The sequence below is a fragment of the Rhamphochromis sp. 'chilingali' genome (genome assembly GCF_963969265.1).
Source record: "Rhamphochromis sp. 'chilingali' genome assembly, chromosome: 8".
Lineage (NCBI taxonomy): Eukaryota > Metazoa > Chordata > Actinopteri > Cichliformes > Cichlidae > Rhamphochromis > Rhamphochromis sp. 'chilingali'.
The window spans coordinates 22204710-22228784 of record NC_137935.1 but is presented as its reverse complement, the minus strand read 5'-3'; the positions used below and the strand labels follow the sequence as shown (position 1 = coordinate 22228784).

General features: G+C 40.5%; 1 protein-coding gene across 6 annotated transcripts in view; it reads left to right on the top strand.

Annotated features, from left to right (window-relative positions):
* The first annotated feature begins 484 nt into the window (after positions 1–484).
* Positions 485–24075, top strand: part of gria4a (glutamate receptor, ionotropic, AMPA 4a) — a 123926-nt gene continuing 100335 nt past the window's right edge. For 5 of the 6 annotated variants that reach the window (XM_080888817.1, XM_080888818.1, XM_080888820.1 and 2 more), the window contains exons 1-2: positions 485–862; positions 5904–6062. In XM_080888817.1, the coding sequence (XP_080744943.1) occupies positions 769–862; positions 5904–6062 (253 nt within the window). In that variant the 5' untranslated portion in view covers positions 485–768. The remainder of the gene's footprint in view (positions 863–5903; positions 6063–24075) is intronic. The other variant, XM_080888823.1, reaches the window with a different exon arrangement.

Below are 24075 nucleotides of genomic sequence, written 5' to 3'. Positions count from 1 at the left end.
GCGGAGTGGAGCGCTGCGTGAGGATGGATTGGGTTCGTAATGTAATTAGTTATTCACCAGCGCGCGTTCTCTGACACTCTTTCTCACTTTGGACTTAAACCCCACCAACAACAACGCCACCCCCAAAAACCCAACAGTATATATGTTAAACGTCGCATTTTCAAATTAATCACTTTGATTTTCTGACTTTATGCCCCGCGCACCCCTTTTGTGAATCATTCATTGACAGATTAAACATGAGTTCTGTTGTTTTGTTTTTCTCTCCACTTTAACCCGTCCAGAATTTACCATTTGGGTTCAAGCAAACCTAAAGACGTCGGAGAAGGAGGGTGGAAGATGTAGAAGGAGATGGAGAAACAGTCCGTCTAACCCTGGGTGAGTGAGTGAGCGAGTGAGAGACAGAGCAGGGGCGGACGAGCTGAAGAGAGAGAGAGACTGGGCGCGCATGTCCAGTTCTTCCATGCAGGCTGTTCTCCCTGCTCGCCAATCATTCTACGAGTTTCCCCTCACTCTTTCTCTCTCCCTGTGTTCACATGTGCACCGGACCCACAGCTTTCTTCTGAGCGGACACTGCAGGGAAAGAACCGACCGAAACCACCATGGAATAGGAATACGACCCGGGAAACGGGGGAAAATAAAACCTCTCTTATCTTCTTCTCTCTTTTTTCCCCGTCTCTTTTTTTCTAGCGCCTTTTTCTGTCTTTTCGCATCTTCCCCATCTCCCTCGATGTCTCTCAACAGTTTCTGAAGGGATTGAATTAAAGAAAAATGAGGATTATAATTTTTTCTTGGCACTTTCTCGGGGTGTATTCCGCCCTTTGGGGGCTGGCGACAGGGGCTTTCCCCAGCTCAGTGCAGATAGGTGAGTTGGAGGATTACTGATTTTACGCACGGACACTCAGATCTGACACACTACGCGGAATTTTGGTGGATTTTTAGCGGACAGCAGTCACCATGAAAAAAAGGTGCACCAGGACCCAGCAAACCATAAGATTCTGTAAAACACGAGAAATCCACTTAAGAATGAAGGAACAGAAGAACATATAACTATAGGAACATTCCCTCTGTGGTGCATCTTTTCTTACTTTTATTATTATTTTTCTAATCCAAGATATTTTAGTGCTGGTTTGGTTGTGACTCATATGGTTTATAAATGCACACAAACGCTTTCACTCTGTCTGTCCTTCTAATGTATTTGCGTGTATTTTACACGCTGTTCGGGGCTCATGAATGTTTCAGCGTGCTTTGTTCCCTTCTAGTCTTCTTCAGTGTTTAGACACTGCAGTATTCTCTCTCTCTCTCACACACACACACACACACACACACACACACACACACACACACACACACACACACACACACACACACACACACACACACACACACACACTCTTTCTCTCTCTCTCTCGCTGTCTGCCCTTTTCCAGTTACCCCGTGTCAGTGCGGGATGAGCCTGTATTTCAAGCCATCTAATAGATCTGAGATGAAGTTAACTGCATCTGAATCATGGGTTTACTCATATGAACCACCACACATGCTCAGAATCTCTTCCTCCCCTTCTTTGCTTCACGCACAAACATACACACATCCAGCCAGGCATGTGTGTGATAATGAATGCACTGCATCACTCCTTGTGGGGGGCAGCTGGGAGGTCCTATAATGAGATTCGCCTCCTTGACTCTGTCTCTCTACAGCTGCCAATAAACTTAATGCGCTAAATATTTCCTGATTTTATACACACAGGTACACGCATACACACATACACACATTTGCACTGATATTCAAGCATGGATGTGCACACATACACTGTCCACATACAGTTAGAGTAATGCACACCTGGTGTATTCTGCGCATTTGAGTAGTTACAAATGTCAAGCACGCATCTAAACATTCAACAACACATGCTCACAGTGAACATGCTTGCATACGTCTACATGCTGCATGAAGCATGCACGATCATGCTAAAGCACACACATGCAGTCTTTTCTTCCCTCCTTCTGGCCAGCCTCCTTAAAACACTCCAATATACATACATGATCATCCACTTGGCTCTCGGGCTGACTTGAGAAGTCATTTGCATATCTCTGCATTGCACACAAGTGTAATGCCATTGGATGCACAGACAATTTTTTTTTACATACGTGTGTTTGAAAAAGAGAGTGTGAGACAAAGAAGAATAAAGATGCGAATATGTAGAAAAAATTATTTGACAAACTACTGCAATGACGTCCTCATCTAGTTTCAGTACGTGTTAAGTGTGTTTGTATGTGTGTGCGTGTGTGTGTGTTCTCTCAGAGGATATTTTACCCTAAAACTAAAATATATTTTCATTTTTGAACAAGCCACTTGGAATTTCTAATCATAAGCCATACAACAATTCAGTTTTGGATGAAATTGTAATGTTTGCACAAAATTATTTCTTGTGAAATTTGCGCAGTTCCCACACATGCTCCAGCTGTAAGGTCTTCTCTGTGTATGTGTACAGACGTGTGTCTTGATATTTGGAGATGATTTCTCTGGGCTTTGTAGAAGAAACACTAGAAATCAGAGTGAAGCTGATGTATTAAAGGGACACATGCAGCCACATGGATAAGTGACATGTTATGTTGTGATAATTGCTTTGTTCAATATGCTCTGCCTCCCAACTCCTCCCCTGTCATTCCTTTCTCAACCCCTCTTCTCCTCTCTCTCTCGCAAAGCAATGTCAAGGCTTCACAGTCTGCTCATGTAATCCAATTCAGTTGACTTGAGCCTGACTCGGTTGAAACTAATTCACGTTGGTTTTCCTCAAGTCGTAATGTTAGGCAGAATTAATTTATGTGATTATCTTAACGTCAATGTCAATCTTTATTTCAATAGAACAAAGCAACAAGGATGACCTAGTGCTTTACAAAACAAACAAGATAAAATCTTAGCTCAGTAAAATAAGCACAACAAAACAAAACATAAAAACAAATAAATACAATTAAATGTGACTAAAAACAAACCAAAAAAGACACCACAACATAAAAAAGACATTAATGGGACTCAAGAGTAACAGGAAGTCCAACTGAACTGGAATTAAACGGCAAAATAGAAAAAGGGAGTTTTAAGATGGGATTTAAAAGACTGTATAGACTGCAGTACAAATATCAAGTGGCAGGTTTTTCCACTAGAGGCTGCAACTGCAAAAGCCCTATCCCCTCTATGCTTAAATTAAGACCTCGGCTGCACTAAGAGCATCAGGAAAGATGATCTCCGTGCTCTTTTTGGGGTTATATAAGTTGAGCAGCTTGGTTAAACAGCTGTGTGCTATACCATTTAAAATTTGAGCAAATTTAAATAAAATGTTCAAATCAATCCAAAAAACGGACAGGTAAACGGACAGCGTGTAAATCTGTTAAAACTCCAATGATGCGCTCATGCCTTCTAATACCTGTTAAAATCGCAAGATTTGCAAGATAAATTGCAAGATCCTGATCCTGAGCACTTATAGCTAAACAACAAACCGCCTGGACTTATAGATGCCCTACAAGGGACTACTTGCCAGTAAGCGCTACAGGTGTGTTTTTTTAGTTATGACACTAAATAAATGATTTATCCAAGTACTTGCTAAGTATTTTAAAGATACAAGAAAGTGACTGACTGCGAGTTGCTTTCATACGTACAATTTTAATATGTACCTAACACAAGCCATGACTGTTAACAGCACTGACTGCTCGATAGCTCTAAAAGCTCCTTTAGGTTGTGGCTTAATTTTATTGTCTTCTGACTGCCGAGTACATTTGTGATTGACGTTTAAAACAGTTTACAACACAACATTCCAGATGGTTCAGTCAAACAGACCATTTCGCTCACTGGTTTTCTCTCTTCTTTGGTGGTTGGAGGTTCATTGCTGCCATCCATCTGTTGGAGTGAATCAGGTGAAAAATCCATTTTTTCAGTGTTTTAGCTGATATAATTTTGCTATGTTATGTTATCTTAACACAGCTTAGGCTGCTGATGTGTAGTTTACAAGGGGTTATTCTTTGCATATGAGGTGATATGAAAAAAAACTCTAAACATTTTCACATCACTCTTTGCAGTCCTGTGAAAAACTAAGTACACCCTTAATGTTTCCACAGGAATTAGGAAGGTAAGTAGATGCCAGATGCTGCCAGATATTTGATCACCTCATCATGAGCAAGTTTAAGCACCTCTAGAAAAAGAGACCTTTTGCCAGTTTATAATTTTGAAGCATTCGGGTATTACTTGGCAAAATACCACAAAGATTGGACCTCCCAGTGAATTTGCACCATGGTTAGACTGCGTAATGGAAAAGTTCATGAAAAGATTGAATAAGTATGTCCTGAATGGGTTTTCTGCAGAAAGCCTCTTCAAAATAGAACATGGCAGCATTGCTTAGGTTTGCAAAGCTGAACCTGAACAAATGACAAGACTTTTTGAACAATGAGCTTGTTTTTCAGCCACAGTGGTCCTTAAATTCTGCTGTACACCAAAGTGTTCTAGAGTCAAATGGGAGGTCATCTGTTCGACAGCTAAACCTTAGCTAATATTGAGTCACGCAGCAGGACGATGACTATCCCAAGCATAGCAATAACCTACAACAGAACGGCTGAAAAAGAAAAGACTCAAGCTGTCAGCATGACACAGTCAAATTTCAGCGCTCACACTGACTGAAATGCTGAGATGAACATTAACAGAACTGTGCATGAACAAACCTCAATGAATTTTAGTAACGCAAAGAAGAGTTGGCCAAAATATCTCTATCATGATGTGAGAGACTGATGAAGTTATAATAAAGTTATTTTTGAAGTGAAGTTTTTGCTTCTAAAGGTGCTGAATCATGGGGTGTACTTAGTTTTTCACTAGACTGCAGTGAAAAACTTCATGTCTCCCTACGCTCCTCTTTTTAGTGGGTGGGTCACTCTCAGAGCTTTTCAAACATTGTCTCACCCACTTATTTAATTCATATTTTGTTCCATTTATATCTCACTGAAGGCAAATACCTAGCATATCTATAACATTTTTGATCTCTTCTGTTGATTTTAGAAGTTACTGGTGTTATATTACAGGTAGCATATTTTTTCAAGGTTAAAGAACAGAATCTTTTCCATTGAGAATGTATGGAAAAGATTACATGACCTTTAACAGCTTTTCCCCCATTTTTTTCTTTCTTTCCTTTCTAGTACAGGTAGTAACCTGTCAGTCCCATCTATCTCTCTAGTTCTTTTCCTACATATCTGTATAAGTTTTATCTTCTTGTTAATTTGGCCTTTTTTCCTGTTTTATGCAATACAGCTACCTTTTCTGTTTCTTCCTACCTCTTCTTCTCATTCTCTTTCACTGAACTGCATGAGGGGAAGCTCTCATTTTTTAAAAAAAAAAAACAATGACTTTTAACGCTTGCTCTCTGTTACTCTGTGTTTTTTCATGGCATATTCTCCTCCTTTATTTGGCTGACCCTTTTTGATCTGTTTTCTTTTAAGTCCTCTCAGACTCATTATCTCTTTGATGGCTTTCCCGACAGCTTAGTCGTTTCTCTTTTCTTCTCCTTTCCTCTCCATCTCTCTGTCTTTCTCAGATTTCATCAATGCAGTCTGCAGTGTGAGCCTCCATAAATGTGTTGGTATTCATGTTTGTGCGTGAGACAGAGAGCGAGAATGTTCTAAAAGACAAATTACCTTTTATAACAAAGCTAATGAAGATCTTGGCTATCTCCTCACTTCTCCCCTCCTCTGTTTTTCTCTGCCCTCCCCATTTATCTTTCGTTCCCCTCATTACTCTTCTACCTGTCACTCTCCGTCTTTCGCGACTTTTCCCACCCGACCCCTCTCCGCCTCACAATAACTCACTTCCTTTCTTTTGAATCATGTTTCTTACCTTCTTGGCCTCTCTTCTTCTCTCTTTGTCCCTCTTTCTAGGTGGATTGTTCATTAGGAATACTGATCAGGAGTATACAGCTTTTCGACTAGCTATCTTCCTTCACAACACCAGCCCTAATGCTACGGAAGCTCCCTTTAACCTGGTTCCACATGTGGACAACATAGAGACTGCCAACAGCTTTGCAGTCACCAATGCATGTAAGTACTTAACTATGTAGCTGGTTAAACAACAAATGCGTACAGTATGCCTCTCTCTCCATGCCTTTTGCTCCCTTTAGCTAATCTGTCATTACCATTTTAGATAAATATTTGTTTTATTTTCTACCTGAAGTTGTTCAAAGGATCAAACTGTAACCGTATTTTAAACGCACAGTATCATATCTTGCTTCGAGCGGTCTTTTTCTTCAAATTGATGTTTTAAAGTGCTGATTTTAGACACTGTACAAGACAATGAAACAGTGATAAATGCTAAAGTCGTTGCTGTGTGGCATTTTGAAGCACTGTCAAGTGGTTAATTCTGTTGGCAGTTGTTACCCAGACTGATTTATTTCATTCTCTTCTATTCACATCATCACTCCCATCTGTAAAAGGATAACATAACCCATCACAAAATATTGCAGGCTGTTACAAGTATAAAATTAGTCTGGGAACTGTTGCAGACAGTGTTTAATATGGGTCCTTTGTGTTCAGAACAGAGGGGAACAGTTGGTGCTTGTGTCCTCTCTGATCTTTTGAAAGATGACAGCTAATCTTTCACCATCCCTGTCTGTTCATGAGGGGATGACATCTAATCCTTCAAACTCCCTGTCGACCTGGAAGCCTACGAGAGAGATTTTACGATGTTTGCGCTCGCAAGGTAGTGTTAACAAGGCTATATGGGCAGCTGGTTGGCGATATGTCAGAACTGCTGCACATGCTGCAGGTTTCTCTGGGTTTTTCATAGAGGAGCCCCAACTGTGGAATACCGATTTTTGCCAGAAGCTATTTTCTTTCCAAGAATTGTAAGTGACAACATATGGACACAAAATTTAATTCCACTCAATGCAATTTGCATAATGAAAGCATTTAAGTGACAGTATAAATAAAGTGCTCTGCCATTGGAAAGAGATACCAAAAATGAGCTTTTGAGTTTACCTGACCAATCTTACCTTACCAAACAAAATAAGATGGAACAGATTTATTTAAAAAAAAATCACATGTCAGGTACTTACATCATTTTACAGTATGTTTAAAACTTCACTAGATTACAGGACATCCACCCTTTTCTCTTTTTCACTCAGCTCCATTATTTTTTTCTTAACTGCTTTGATCCTTTGCTCATACCGAGGCTGCTGGCTTGCGGCTCTAAGCTCTGGATAGCGTTAGCTTTAACACATTTTTCTTTGTTGGCTATTTTTATTTATTTATTTATTTTACATATTTGCACATCTACATGTGTAAGATCATCAAAAACATTTTAATATTACACAAAATTAAACAAAATAAAATGATAACTGGTTGCGCCACCCTTGGCAACAATGACTGCAATCAAGTGTTTATGATAAATGGTAATGAGTCTTTCACATTGCTGGGGAGGAAATCTTTACAGAGAAATCCAGCCACTGATGATAACCTCTGTATGAGGTTTGGATTTAAGAAACTGGATTTAAGTCTGGACTTTGACTAGGCTACTTCAAAACCTTAATTTTCTTTGTGAGTCACTCAGAGGAGGACTTACCTTTCAGATCATTGTTGTACTGTGTAACCCAAGTCTGCTTGAGGGGGTTCCATTCATGGTTCCATCAACTACGACAAGTCGTCCACTTCCTGAAGCAGCAAAGGTCAAAAGTCAGTATTAAAGTATGGTCATCTTTGAAATCGCCAAGAGAAGAATGGTAAACTGATATTTCAGTGGCCATTTACCACCTTAGACTGTTTTTTAACCCATTTTTTCACCCATTCTTGATTGCTATCAAATGTGTTAGGTTTTTCCGCTTAAAACCCTTAACACGTTTGAGCAGCAATCAAGACTGGGTTGAATTTATACTAATCAACTAATGTTGTTTCCCACAAAGTTCAGAACTGTTTGTTATAACTGCTTCTTTAGTCTGATTTGTGTCACATCGCCAGTTTGACCAACAGTTTAGGGAATGTTAGATCAATGTGATTCTTGTTCTTGTTTTCAACTCATATGACTGAGAGATGTCCTTGTGTATTTTGTATGATAGTCATTTAGTTATTTGTTTTCTAGAAGCCCCAGTTTAAGTCAGTTGTGTGCCTGCGCTTGTTTACAAGTCTTTGTGATTGCATGTTTGAGTGCAGTGTCTTTTATGCCAGTGTTTGAGAGGGGATAAAGCTTCACTGATACTCTCGGTGAGCTGAATCTAGACATTGGGTGAGTTTGATAAAGCAGAAAAGTGAAAGCTTTAAGAAGAAAGAATTTATTTATCATTTATCCAACTGTTCGCAAAATATGTGTTTTTCCTCTCAAGGGCATCATCATATCACGTTCCCTCGTTAACTCAGTTCTAAAGTCCATCCATCCTATTTTAGGGAAATTCTCAAGAGACTGTGTTGCACCGTTTTACCTCCTTATCTCATTAAGCTTTAACAAATCGACCACCAGGGTTATTAACTAGGTGCTGTGTACGAAATCAATACAGTATTTTACAACAATGCACCGCTTGTCTTCACAATATTATATCAATTTGTTTTCCAGGAACAAATAAATGGTTCAGAATCTGAAATGTTTAAAGCATCACCTGACAATAGTTTTATGTTTGTTACGTGAGTAAAATTAATTTCGAGATGCCATACCCTCCACCCAAAAGGGAATTGCTAAAATTTAACTGAAGTAAAATTCTAGTTATATTTAATCATAAATCAAAAGTGTACAATGTAATTTCCAAGTTTGTTTCTACACACTGCACCACAGAGCCACATAAATTAATAGATTAGTTAATACAGCTACAGTCACTGGAAAATTGATAGTCTACAACCTCCCACCCTTAGATTCCTTCACACACTGCATCTGTTCCAGTCCATTGTTAAGCTGAGCGAATGAGTGGAATGGTGCACAATGAATAAACATCAGGTTGATGCTTTCTTATAAAGTAAGGGGAGGAGTATGAAGGTGCCATCAATCAGCCTGACTGACTTAGAAATGTGACCATCAGAAACCCTGTTGTGCCATAAAAAAGTGGAGATTTGGGACTAAATATTTCAATGTAAGCGCTGCATTTTTTCCCAATGAAGAGATATAGAGATATAGATATAGATAGTTAATGTATGTTAAATGATATTCTCAGAGAGGGTGGATAATTTTTTTCTCAGATATTGCACAGAGTGTCTAGTGTCTTTCTGTGTTTGCATGTTCTCCCTGTGCCTACATTTGTTCTCTCTGAATACTTGTCACACCTCTGCTATCCAAAGGCTAAAGAAGCATTCACTCTTAATCGAAAATATCAAATTCCTTGTGATAACTGAAAATTCAGGGAATCTCCAAAATCATTCGGTTTCAGTCTTTGGATTCTGTTGATGCAGTTCAGGAATTCACATTCATGAACCATCATCAAGAAGCCACACTTTTGTGCTGACTGACCCGTTTCTTCCTTGCTCTTAACACAACCGCTCAAGTTTATTTTCAGTGAATCATATGTGTACCGTTCTCTTACAAGTGTGCAAACAAACACACACATACACGCACAGGTGTTGGCAAGAGGAGGCTCTTCTATGCAAACCATGGGCTCTTCCCCTCTCTCTCTTGCTCTCTCCACAGGCTACGCATAACAAGCAGAGCCACTTCTTTCTCTCTGCATCTTTTTTCTCTCTCTCCCTTTCTTGCCCACTCTTTTCACTTTTGTTCCATCCCTCCCTCTCACCTTCGCCGGTTTCCACTTCTCCCTCTTTTCCCTCCTTGTCTTTCCATCTCCTCAGACTCTTCCTCTTCATTGCGTTTTACTGCGCCTATCCTCTGCACAGGCGTGGCGAATGGATCACTAAATTAATCCTTGACTCTTGCTCCGGGTGGTGAGCAACACTCCGAATTTGAATAGCGAATACTGCCTCTGACCTTGGCTAGTTCCTCTCTATTCTAGCATTCAGAAAGTGTGAATGGATCATGAAAATCCTCGGTCCCCATCGCTTCTCCTGGTCACCCAGGAGTACAAACCATTTTCTCATAGCAGTGTCACACATCCGTATATCCTCATCTGCCGTCAATCTTTGTATTTCTGTCTATATCAGCACATATATCTGTGTAGGATGTGACTCTGTGTCTTACTTTGTTAAAGCTGTGTGTATTGATGTTTGTATTAATGTGTCCCAGTAGAGAACCACACTACTCCACTGGGCGAAGAGCTCCATCTCTTTTCAAGGGTTTGATCATGCTAATCCATGTGCTTGATTTGTGTACGTGTGCGTCTACAAACCTTTGCACCACTAAGGTGCGTGATAGTGTGTGTGCTGTGAAAACCAAAACAATCCACTGAGACAGAGTGCGATGAAGATAGTCAGAAAGTGATAAGGTGCATTAGAGGCAGAGACGGAAGAAATTGAGAGGAAACGATTTGTAACAATAGGTGGTTATGCTTTGTTTGTGGCGTCAAAGCTTAAAAACATAATGATGAGTGTTTGGGTGTAAGTGAGATTCTATTCTATTCTATTGCTTTCTATTCTATTCATTACTGCACAGCTGTAAAGATGATTAGGCAGGATGTGCAGTTCTGTGTGGTGTGGTTGGTTGATTATCGCTGCGATGCATGACCTCATTTGCCACCTTAAGTTAATATAGATTGTCCCTATAGTCAGTTATTCACAAATCAATAACTGACTGCCACAGATTGCGTTTACATGCTGGCTGCACATGATTATCTCTGCAGCCTGCCTGAGTCAAACTGTTGGAGTCAGACTCTCCTTGATGTGTCCGTCTTGCTTTGTTCCTAAATTAATCAGCTCAGAGATGTGGTGACAATTAGTCTTCTCAATTAAGAGTTTTCCACCTATGCATCACACAAAAAAAACAGCCTTCACACATCTAATAAGTATATGGACACAGTCTCGTATATAGATAATGATAAAATATCATAAACTGCTTACACTTCACATTTGTTCAATCTTAGCTCTGTTGCTAGTTGTGCTTCCCACTTTTAGAATAAATGACACAGTGTAACAAAACATTACTGATACACTGAACTCATTGGGTGTTTGCATCACCGTGGATATGGATAACCAGCAGTGTGCAGTGACAAGCAAAACAGTAGACCTACAGATGGGTAACAAATTAAAGTAAAAACCCAACATGAAGGGCCTCAGTCAGATGGAAGCTTCAAAGTGCAGTGACATTGGTTCACTGAGCTTCTGGACCTTTGATGGAGTGATAAAACACCAATCTTCCAAAGTATGTTGTCTTATTTTGAATTTTGATGACGTGGTGGAGTGGGCTGTCTAATAAGTCAATAGAAAACTCTCAGCTTTTCAGCTGGTTCGACATTGGGTGACTTTGAAAGCTGTAGCACATGATTTACATCATCTTTATACTCATCAAACTGTTCAGTGACCCTTTGTACCTTATCAGCTTGGGCACTCCTGCTCTAGAAGAGACAATTCCCATCGAATGCGTCGAATGTGACCCATCCCCATAGGGGTATGAGTGGATCTAGATTTGGCTGGTGTGGGCAGTATGGTCTGGATTTTTACTGCTTGTTTGGTACAAGATGTTATTTTCTGATTGTCAAAGATTTTCCCTGAAAAAAAAAGTGTTGAAAAAAGAGTTGTCGCCTTTTCAGTACTAGATTTCTTGCAAAACCTTCTCTGTTGCAAACCTTCTGCTCGGCACAGTTCCTGCTCTGTATGAATAAATAAACAGAAATACCGCAGTTGTAGATTACAGAAGTCTTCCACTTAAAAAAACACGATGTTGCCTGCATGTAACTTTTTTGCAGGGGGAATATTTCATGTCAAAGTAAATGAAAGAATAGGATGCTATGAATGCAAATCTGTCATAGAAATGTACAGGTGAACAGGCAACAGCAAGTGACGGGTAGCTTTAAAATGATTGCGAGTGTGCCAGGGTTCCAGTTAGCTCAGGTTGGCTGATATCATTTCTGTCAACAGCTCTTAGCGCTGCTGTTTTTAAGGGGCTTGTTTCCAACGTGTTTCTGGAAACACGCCTGATCCTTTCTTATTGACAAGAAAATGACTGATACGCTGCACCAATTTAGGTAGTGATTGAAATGGTGTTGATGCACGGACGACAATGAGCTCTGTGTGTGCACACATGTAGCCACACACTTCAAAAGAGTTCATCAGTGTTTAAATTTTCTCTGCATATCCAGGCTTGGAGCTTTGATTAAATAGATTCCTGGAACAGATGGCTACAACTCAACACCACCCACTCTCACACACACATAAATACAAATTTTTACACAGTCTTCTTGACACACATTGATTTTGCCAACCTTTCCACTCGTATACAGCATTACTCTGTGCCTTTACCTCACTCAATTCCTTCATTAAAAGGCTCTGTCATCTTGTAGATGATTTGAGTGGCTCAGTAATGGCACTGTACGATCTTTTTTATTTGTGATGTTTTGCATGGTTATATGTCTTCATAATGACCACACTGGAGGAAGTACACTGAAATTATATCTAAAACGCCCTGGAAAAGCAAGGAGATTGAATTTGCAACAAACCTACATTTATTCATGTTACTTGTCATGAATTATTCTAATTGTGCTGACATTCCACATCCCCAAAATGCCAGGAGTCATCCTGGATGTCTTTAGTGATATAGACTGGGTATTGTATTTGGAAAAAAAAGGATGCCACATTATTGATATGAAATGAAAATTATTAACCTACATGGGGCTCAATTCAAATACAAAAATCAAAGTGAAAATATTATGCAGGAAGTTTGTCCATTTCGCTCAAATTTCATTGCAGCGATTCATTTTAATCATACAAAATTGTACAATACGGCCACCACATGCTTGTATGTATGCCTGGCAATTTAAGGACATACTCCTAATGAGACGACAAATGGTGATCTCCCAAATCTGGACCAGGGAAGCCCTGCGCTTCTGGATAGTCTGAGGTGAAACCTGGTAGTATCAGATGACACCTACAGTAATGGCAGTCAGGATGACATTGCCTAGCCTGTAGAGGTCTGTGTGTCCATCCTGGAGGAGTTGGGTTAGGGTTAGTTAGGGTTAACAACCCCCTCTGTCATTTAACCAACCAGATCAATATCCCACACATTTAATTGGCTTGATACTACTCTCTGTTTAACCTTCCTGCCTTCTTGGGACCTTTTTGTGCCACTGCTATGTGTTAAATGGCTGCCATTTCCACTGTGTTCAGTGGAATATAACCAAACTTGCCACAGGATAGTTTTTACCTGTCAATGTTAATATTCCAGTGTGAATTCCTTAAATCAGCCTAAAATGGCTGAGCAGCAGAAATCCCCACACCCATCACCCTGGGGACCATTTTCTGCCCATTGACTTCCATTATAAACGCTATTTTTCAACCCCAAATTATCATCATATGATTTTATTTTTTCTTCTTTTCTTGGATGTCAATGAAGACTCAGGGCCTTGAAGTTTTAATTTTTAAATTGCAAAAAAAATGCAAAAAAAATAATGGCAGGTCAAAATGTATGTTGGTGCCAATCTTTGGTCCATCTAAAGGCCTACTTATAATGACAATCACATATTACTTCAACTGGTTTTTTGTGGAAATATTTAGTTTCGTTTTTTGGTTTTTGGGGCTTATAACACAGGGCGCTCATGTAATAACACTGGGATTTGAAGGGTTAAAACAACGAAAATATAATTAAAACTTTACATGAATATTTCAGGGAGAAGTAGTTTTACAAGGTTGGCTAATTTAAAGTGGAATAAAATATGGATATATGGTCTTTTTATGGCGTGGCTGAGAATGGTCCCTAGGGTGATGGGTGTGAGTTTTTTAAAGGATGGCAGGAGGGTTAAAAAGCGTCCCTTTAATTTGGTGAGCCATATACATTTGAAATGTTTTATGTGTTCCTATTTTGTCCTGCGTTAATATTAGTTTTTGTTCCTAGAATTGTGATGATACATTAATGAAGCTTTCAAGATCATGTTCTTATGAACTGCTGGACCAGTTTCACATACCACACAGTTCAGGGTGTTTCCTTTGAATGTTCTCTCTGAGACACTACAAGACCTTAACATTAGAATCAGCATTGGCTGTCTCAACCCTGGAGGAGGAATGCATAGCCTGGTGTTGTTCCAAATCTAACACAGTGTCTTTTGACTTTGAAATGAAGTCTTCTGCTTCCAGAAGGTTGAGCTTTAGCTGAAGATCCTAATCCTTCACAAACAGTTTGAGTCCATTTGAAAGAGATACTAGTGTTTGCACACAAGTTTGATGCTGAGGTGAAATTGTAGAGTGCAAAGTACAAACTTCTCTGAGTGCACCTGACTTGGACCAACCAATGTAATTACATATTGAATGTAATTGCTGATTGAAAAACACTGGTTTTCAATTATCATGTTTACACAAATCCTCTTAAATTTTGCTCAACATCAGTATCGATGAGTTTACTAAAAGCTGCTGTGACTCAAAAAGAAAAAAAATGAAATGAACGGATATTTGATATAAATCACGGCTGTAACACAGTGTGTTATAATCACTATGTGTATCAGTGATGATGCGATCTAAACAGACTACGTTTCACTCAGTTGACCTTTGAGCAGTCAGCTGTGCACGGAGCACAGCGAGGTCAAAAAATTTTGGCGCTCACTAGTGTGAGCAGCTGTGGTGTTCACTGTTGCAAGTTGATGTGCCCGATACACTGACATAAAACAGGAGGAGTTCAGTGAGCATTCAGTGTGTTTTAAGTCAAATTATAAATGAATTTCAGTAAGAAGAGATTGTTTGCAAAAGAGAAAAAAGTGAAAGTAAAAAAGCATTTTTGGCAGATAGACTCCAATGAATCATTAAGGTAAATCCCAGATGAAGATAGTTTGACTGCGCCCCAGGGTGCCTAGAGACTAGACATAAGTGGGAGGCTGAGGGAGACTTTGAGTGCAACACCCTGGAAAACCGAGATGAGGTGGTGGGAGGCACGATAGACAGCTTTAATAGGAAGAGTGACAGGTCAGAACGATTTTAAAGAACAACGGCTAAGGGCTTGGAGAATGTGGATACATAGATCACTGGACAAGAGCGGTGACGCTGAAAGGTTGAATGTGATAAAATTGATGGTTTGGGAAAATGTAAGTAATGAATAAAACTACAGGGAATCCAAACTGAACATGAACATGAGAGTCAGCTCTCCCTCACAGTGCATTAAAAACAGTTTTGTAGCGTGGAGACTGCATGTCATAACTGTGTATTAGTGAATCGCACTTACTTTAAAGTTATTCATTGATGTATTTTAGTGCATTTAGGCTTCACATGAGCAACAAACAATTGAAAAATTTAAAAAATAAAAGTTACTGCCCATGTTAACATTTGTGATTCAGTGTTTTCAGTCATTGAAAATGCGCTCACGTACAGTGTGGATATAAATCTCATTTATTTCATTTTGACTTCTCTTGACCGCTAGGTTCACATGCACATGACCATCTGTGGTTGGCTATCTTACCACAGTATTGACTTTCATATTTTCCCCCCATTTCTTTTTTGTAAAATAACCACTGATGGTCAACTGCTGAACAGCCGCCTATGTGTAGGGTGCGGGGCTCCTGTGGATCACTGTAAGTGCTCCCTGAAGAATTGCTCGGTTGCTTTGTTTTACTACAGCCTCTTCAGTGATTACCAAAATGTAAGCAATATTATTAAATCACGCAGTATGTTGCAATGATTCAGCCCACTGCCTCAGATAATCTGATTTTATTTTGTGGTACAATAAAACATGCACTCTCAGTGTATTTCAATTCTTTCATTAAAAAGTCCACTGTTAGGAAGACCTGGCATCTTCCCAGTGAGAGGATTTCTAATGGCAGTAGATTCTGTCTCCTTCAGAGATAGTTAAGGCTGTGACGGACGGGATGTTTGGAGTATTTTTTTCATTTAAAATGTTTCAAAAAAGAATCGGGAGTGGCATAGTCGTGTGGTGGTTAGCGGTGGTTATCCTAAGCTAGCTTCAGGTGTGGGTATAAATGGTTGTCAGTCTCTTTCTGTTAGCCCTGTGATAGATTGTGTACCCCGCCTCTTTTAAGCTAACGTTCACACACTCATACACCAGCGTATGCATCAACAACAGGGGTGCCAGGTGTCCCACCACTGTTCTGTTAATTGATGATGGATGGATGGATGGATCTTAATATTTGTACATATCACTGTTGTCTAAAAATGCCTCTCAGGAAATTCCAAAATGGTGATAACGCTTGTGTATCTGTGTAAGAAAGAAAGAGGTGGTTTGGATAATATATAGAAACAATATATTCCCAGTCTGACATATAAAAACATTTTGGTATAAAAGTGAAAAAGGGACAATGTATCCACTTTTAAGGAGTCAGACTGATGCTAAAGCTGCACTGGAACCCATATTAATGAAATTCTTTTTTGTGGGTCTGCTGTACCTTGAGGCGAGATGAGACACCGTGCCACATTCGTGTTGCAGGTTTTGCAGACTACCAACACTGAACCGTTAAGTTAAATCCTCCCACAACATACTGCAGTGTTGTTGTTGTTTTTTTGTTCTTGTCTTGTTCAGACAAGTGATGTGAAAGCAACAATGAGAAAAAATATTTCAATTAACTGTGGTTAGGCAGAGAACATCAATCGGGTGGATGGAGGTTTTTTCTTTTTTTTTCTGTTTTTTTTTGGTGGATGTGATTTGCGGGTCAGCACTGTATTCTCTTGCCGTTTTGTTCAAGCCCCGGTAGTAATGAAGAGTGAATAATATTATTAGCCCATGCAGTATGTCTCAGTGAATAGCAATGTTCCCTCCAGGTAATCTGACTTCTCCTGGATGAAAGGCCGACTCTGTCTCTTAAACACACACGCTGACCCACACCTACACACTCGTATGCACTCACACAGTGCCTCAACTGCCTCTATCTGTCTAATGTGTTTCATTAAGATCTCTATTTTCCCAGTAGGCATGATAGCTGTGCTGTAAACAGAAAAAAAAAGTCTGTTTCCTCTCTGTTTGTTTTTCACGCTCTGGCGTTTGGAAGATGAAAAGCTGGAGAAGAGATGACAGAGGATTTTAAGTGTTACGCGTCGCCTTAGCAAAACACAGGGGTGTTTATACTGAATGGAGACGTGTTCACAGTAATTGTCTGTGACGTCTTTCTGTTGTTCTTCACTTTCTCGGCTTTACTGCTGTTGTTTTTGTGTTCTGATCAAAGGATTTCCATTTGTCGACTTTGTGCTCTTCCTTAAATTCCCCTCGCTTTGCTTTTCCTCCATCACGAGAGTCCGTTTACATACTCGGACCTAATTACAAACATAAACACAGTGCGTGTCTGTTGCCTTTTTAATGTTTTTCCTCATCTTTCCTTTTCCCTTTTTCCCATTTTCAGTAAGACATGGTTTCACCTCGCATTTACACTTGCTATTTTTTTCCTCTCTCACTTTCTATTTCTCTCTCGCGCCATCCTCTGTCTGTCATTACTCTCCCTCATTACTCATTAGCTGTTAAAAGGCTTTTGGTGTCGGACAAAACCTGTGATGTGTCTGTAGTGTGTTTATCTAAACTCAAGCTGACACCTTCGCTGCTAAAGCCCACACTGAACCTACACCTACGTTTTCACATCATCTGTCACCTGCCACAAAGTGGAACCTGGAAACTCAGTAAACCTGCAATAGCTCGTCAAACGGTTTATTTCGTATAGCACTGTTTTACTGTAAATACAGTGATATGTAAAGTATTTATTTTATATATCACACACACGCACATACAAACAGCAAGACCTTCCTGAGGCCCACGTGTGTGAGTTTGTTTCCATGGATTTATGTTGTGGATGAAAGGAAGGGCATTAGTTAATATTGATGAGTGCTGCCACTCAGCTCTTCTCACTGAAGCTCACTTAGAGATGAGAGACATGACCTTTACACACGCGTGCACAGACGCACACTCGCACACATACACACCAAGGTGTTATCTGCACGCATGCACTAACATTCACAGAAGCACACAAAAACACACAAAAAAGTGCATTTGCCGTTGTGTTATTTAAGCCGAACTATTTGTACTCTTAAATTATTCCCACTCTCACTGTAAATGGTGAAACCTAATGCGTGTGTGTAGCTGAGTGTGCTTGTGCATGTGCAAAAAAAAGGAAGGAGAAAAAAAACATGCATGTTGCTCTCAGTGTTAGTTAAAACCACATTTCCGCCTGTAGGATACGCCAACCTTAAGGTCAGTGTCAGCCTTGAACCAATTCATCTCTAATGGCTCTTTGGTATTCTGCTAGGGTAACACATTCCAAGGTAACCAGCAGGTAATTCATCACACTTACAAATAGGAAGAGACAAAATAGGATGTGAAAAAAGCTATTAAACAGATCAGAGCAGTAGTTGGACTGATATGAGGAGAGAAAAAGCCTCTCATGGAAATACAGGAAAACAATGAATTATGCGCTTTCTGCTGATTATCACAGGGACAGGAACTCTTGTGCATACATAAACACACATATACAGACACACTTTGCAATTGGGTAAAAGCAAGTCATCTAACCTTGTGTGTGTGTGTGTGTGTGTGTGTGTGTGTGTGTGTGTGTGTGTGTGTGTGTGTGTGTGTGTGTGTGTGTGTGTGTGTGTGTGTGAGAGAGAGAGAGAGAGAGGCCAGGCAAGATGTGTGCCTGTGTTTCAAAAGTCACATCACAGTTTGCCCACTCACATTCTGGCTCTCTTCTGTCTGAGGTAGTGGAGTGCATCAAATAACATGCAGACACACACGCGCAATCGATCTGGCCCTTCAGACAGTCACAGTGATGGATGGACACTCCCCTGCTTCTATTTTTACGCCGGAACACTCTGTGTGTCTGCCTTCTTCTTTTCACAATTACAAAAACATAAAGAAAACCCCTGTGTCATCAATACAAACTCGTCTGTGTGTGTACTGCGCGTCTTCGATACTGGTGTTTCTTTTTTTCACCCTGGTTGGAGCCCAGCAGGATTTTCCTGGCTGAACCAAAGGCAGACTTCTGACACTTTTACTCATGCAGCAGAAGTTAGGCACAGCACCACATGGCAAAACTCACAGCCTCATACGGAGGTTCCTTTGGAGTTTTTCTTTTCTAATCATAAAGAAACATGTCAAAGCAAAACCAAGTGAAACACAGTTGTAGGCTCTTGTGGTGCTTGTATTTGTGGTTTTAATGCTCCAGAATGTGTCACATTGTGCATGTGTGCCAGCTTGTGAGCATATTAGAAAAAGAGTGCGACGTCTGAACCACTAGAATTTAATGCCTTGGAAATGTCCAAACACATCACATCAGCATATTGACCAGCTGAGAATTGAAAAACACCTTATCAATAAATAAGGATGGATAAGGTAGCACCAGTAAAGGAAAATCAATGCAAAACTCAAGGCAAATGAATGTATTTGTAATTATTGTTTTGAAGGCTCTTCACCACACACAGCTATAGTTAGTTGTTACTTTGCAGACCGAAGACTTGCACTTTAACTTTGGTGTAATTCTTCTGTATAGTTCAACATCTAGTCACCTTTGGTGGGGCTATTTGTACATGATGTGTTATGTAATAGGTTAAACTACAGGAGTGTGTTTCCCCCCCCCCCCAAGTTTCAATCCCATATTTATTTAAATCTTATCACTCGGGACCAATGTTCCCTCCCTGAGCGATCCCGTGGACAACTGTGAGCGACATCAGACGTGTGCACTGTGGTCACGCCAGCATCCATCCAAGTTACATGGTTTATTAAAATAATCAAATTACAGCATTTACATTTATGTTAGACTACTTTTAAACTGCTTTAGCCCACTTACAATGAAAATGTAAAAAAAAAATCTAGCCATTGGCCTGTGTAGTATGTTAACACTATTGGAAGTAAAAATGACTTGAACTCCAATTTCGAAAACACAACTTTCTTTTTCTTTTTTCTTTTCTTTTTTTTTATATATATAAAGCTCTGCAAAATATAGTATATAATGACCAATGTTGGGCAAATAATTATATAGTTACTCCTCAAAAAAGTAGCTCAGTTTGGCAAACAACAACGTTTTTTGCAGCTATTTTTTTTAAATGCAGCCAAGGCATTTTTAAATAAACATTTCAAACTATTTACAGAACAATCAGCTGTTCTGCATCAAATTTGATGCCACACAGATTATTTGTGCCACGCCAAAAAATAATTTCTGTCCACTATGAGATAAAGGAGAACAACAGCCTGATACCTGCAGGCCTGACAACAGGAGATGTATCACTCCTGTAACACCTGTAACATTCAGCAGTCGCCTCACTGTTCTGACACACACAACAAAACTATTGACTACACTACACACTAACTACACAAGATTTGCGCTAAACGTCTCAAATCTCTCACATCTCAAAACACCGCCGTCACTCCTAAAATTTCCCCCCGTTACTTAACAACTAGATGCCATGTTGCCATATCATTTTTTGATTGGTTGACATGGTACTTTTTTGGACGAATAGGAAAGAGAGAGGGGGGTGGGGGCTTGTTTTTGCTCACAGGCGGAGAGCGCTTTCGAGCCTTTTTTCTTATAAAACGCCGTTTTTACTGTTTCTTCCCGCAGTAAATATAAACAACATAGTATTCAGGAAGGAAACCAAACATTGCATTTTTTTAAAATCACAACTCTGGTTTCACGTGGCCTATCAACACAATTTAAAAACTGGTATTGTTCCGTCTGTCCTGCTCACATCTCCAATGGTTGTACACATTGTCATTAACGTGGCTTCACTCCACCTCAGCCACACCACTTTGCTAGCTAAAACACCGGTGTCGGCACAAAAGGGCGCTGTCATAGCCTGTCAACGACGTTGATTGGCTGCATATACGAATGTGAATCGCATTATTGGCTAGACTATGGGATAAAGTGGGATCGTTCTAATCCCATACAGGAGCAGCCAGTCACTTACTGACTAACACTGCAAAACAGAATTGTTAAAGTATTCATTTTAATTTCAATTCAGGTTAGATTTTTTTTTTTGTGCGCAACGCAGATTTTCTGTGCGCAGAGACCGTGCCAGCAGTGCGCAATTGTGCACGTGCGCAGCTTAGAGGGAACATTGCTCGGGACCACAAGGCTAACTTAGCAATTTGTACGAACCCAGACAGTCCTGATAAAATGTCTAATTATATCAAAGCTTCAAAGCTTCTTTTGAGATTGTAGGTGCATTTTTTTAAATTGGTGTTGCAGTTTGTGGCACTGTGGTATTACTATCTTGTGTAATAGCAGAACATCTTTACCAGCACTTGTGCTTACAGCTGTGATTATCATCAGTTTTAAAAATGTCTGTTGTAATCCAAAAGAGATCTGGTGACTGTGGAGACAGTGAACTCATTGTCATTTTCTAGAAACTACACAGCAAATTCAAAAGTGTTAAATGTTTTGGTGTTAATAGTCTTCTTGCAAAAGTAGAGTTAATTTTACTCTAAGTAGAGTCACATTCTTTTAATGTAACTCTGAGGTGTAAAATGATAGTAGTTAAAATCGAGTGTTAAAAATGAGTGTTTCTCTGTCAAATCTGGAGGTGTTACAATGGAAACATTAACTCTTGACCTCTTAACTCTGAACTCCTACAGGGGCTGTGACACCAACAGAGTAAATTCACAGACTCCGCCCCAGCACGGCTCCAATCGAAGCTGAAGTGAAGCTGTTTCAGAACATTTTGCTCTACATATTTGAGTTGTTTGCCATGCTTGGTAAGTCATTTTTTCAAAGATTGTTTCAATTTTTATTATGAGCTTTTACTTCTGTGGCTCTTTGGAGTTGAGACAAAGCTGTGTGAAAGGCATTAGCCATGTTGCTCGGTGATAGCATAATATTCTGTTTTAGCTAGCTGAAAGGTATTGTCTGCGGGCAAATACCACAGCCTTGAAAAAAGCTTGCATGTGAATTTTCAGTCAAACTTTTGGTCAAATACACCTAAAACAATGTCTAGAATGTGAAATGTTGGTATAATGGTGGTACTTGAAGCCTGAAAACGATCGCCCATTAAAAAAAAAAACGAGCAAACAGCAGTAGCAGGCGTCCTGACTGGGTTCTACGTTAGCATAGATCCCTCCAGAGTTTTGTGCAGACGGTTTAGGTAAAAATGAAAAAGGTTGAGGTTTTACATTTAGTTCAGTATTACCTGTTGCCTGTGTCTTTGTCTTTTGGGAAAATACTTTACACAAGTAATGGCTCAAAGAGGATTCCTTTTTTTTTTTTTTCACTGTGCTGCAATTGTTTACTGGATTATTTGTGCCATTAATTAGTGTCAACTAATTTTTATACAATCTCCACACAGGATATGCTTGTGAAGATGGAATATGGGGGAGAGCAGAAGTGCGTTGAAGTTCCACAAAGGGATGAAGGAAGGACATGCATATTGTATTGAAGAAATAAGTGATGAGAATGCTGTTATTTGCATTTACCAGTTCGCCTATGTCAGACCTTTTGATAAACACAATTCTAATGAAAGTGAGAACATGTATACTGTTACATCTTTCAGAAAATGTTTTGAAATTGTGGTGCACAGTTCAGAATAAATGTTTTTCAAAAACCATTGCATCTTTTTAGTAAAGGTTTATTTCCAAAAGAAATTTCTAGAAGTTCAGAACAGTAAAATTCCTGCTTTTTAGAATGAATTAGAAGATGACTCTTACGTAGTTAAACTAAAATACTCTTTGAGAGTTAATATATAAACTCTTAACACCAAGTGTTAAATTATCAGGCGGTTTGGTTCTTGCTCTGCTCCGAGCCTGCTGCGCTCCGAACTGTGCAGCTGCCGCCACCGACCAGGAGAATCCATTAGGGACCTAGCTAATGACATTGAAGGGCTGGTCCACCGCACCTATGCCCACATGCCCCCACCATCCAGGGCGAATTAGCTTGTGACCACTTCCTCCAGATCCTGCTTCCAGATGAGCTGAGGATCCAGACACTGTTAGCTCACCCTAAATCCCTTCAGGAGGCCCTGGAGTTGGCTACAGAGAGAGAGTTACTGTGTGCTGGGGCTGCTAAACCCATGAATGAGCCGACCAGGCCACCGCAGCGATACTGGAGATGCACAGCCCATTCGGATGAGGCCTAGACGCCTCCCCCTGGCCAGACAGGCTGCAGCGGAGAGGGATCTGCAAGAGATGCAGCGTGCTGGACTCATTGAACCATCCACCAGCCCCTGGGCCTCCCCGGTTGTTATGGTTCCAAAGAAAGTGAAGGATGACTGGAGGTTCTGCGTAGATTTCCGGCCTTTGAATAAGGTGACAAAGAAGGACCCATATCCTCTACCACGTATAGATGAGACCCTTGACACTGTGGCGGGATCCTCATGGTTCTCCTCCCTAGACCTACACAGCGGGTACTGGCAGGTACCCCTCGCACCAGACGCCAGACCAAAGACTGCATTTATTACCAGCGGAGGCTTATGGCAATTTAAAGTTCTTCCTTTCAGCCTCTGCAATGCCCCTGCCACGTTTGAGAGACTCATGGATAATGTGCTCACTGGAATTCCCCGCGTAGAATGCGTGGTTTACCTGGACGACATTTTGGTCCATGGTGCTTCTTTCCACGCTGCCCTCGGGGCCCTCAGACGGGTCCTGGAGAGGGTATTGGCAGCAGGGCTAAAACTCAACCCAAAGAAATGCTGCTTAATGCGACGTGAGGTTGCGTTCCTGGGTCACCGACTGGGGGCCGGGGGGGTCAGCACCATGGATGATAAGACCCAAGCTGTTAAGGACTGGCCCACCCCAAAATCTGTGCAGGAGTTAAAGAGCTTCCTGGGCTTGGCGTCGTACTACAGACGGTTTGTAAGGGGTTTCTCCTGCATAGCCGCGCCACTGTTCCACCTGCTCCAAAAGGGTGTGACCTTCCAGTGGACAGCAGGCTGCCAGGTAGTTTTCACCTCACTGCAGCAAGCCCTAGTGGGGGCCCCAGTGCTCTCTCCGCCTGACCCCACTCTGCCCTTTGTCCTTGACACAGATGCCAGCAGTGTCGGATCTGGTGCAGTGCTAGCCCAGGTGACACCCGGCGGGGAGAAAGTGGTGGCATACCATAGTCAGGCCTTTAACAAAGCTGAGCGCCGCTATTGTGTCACAAGG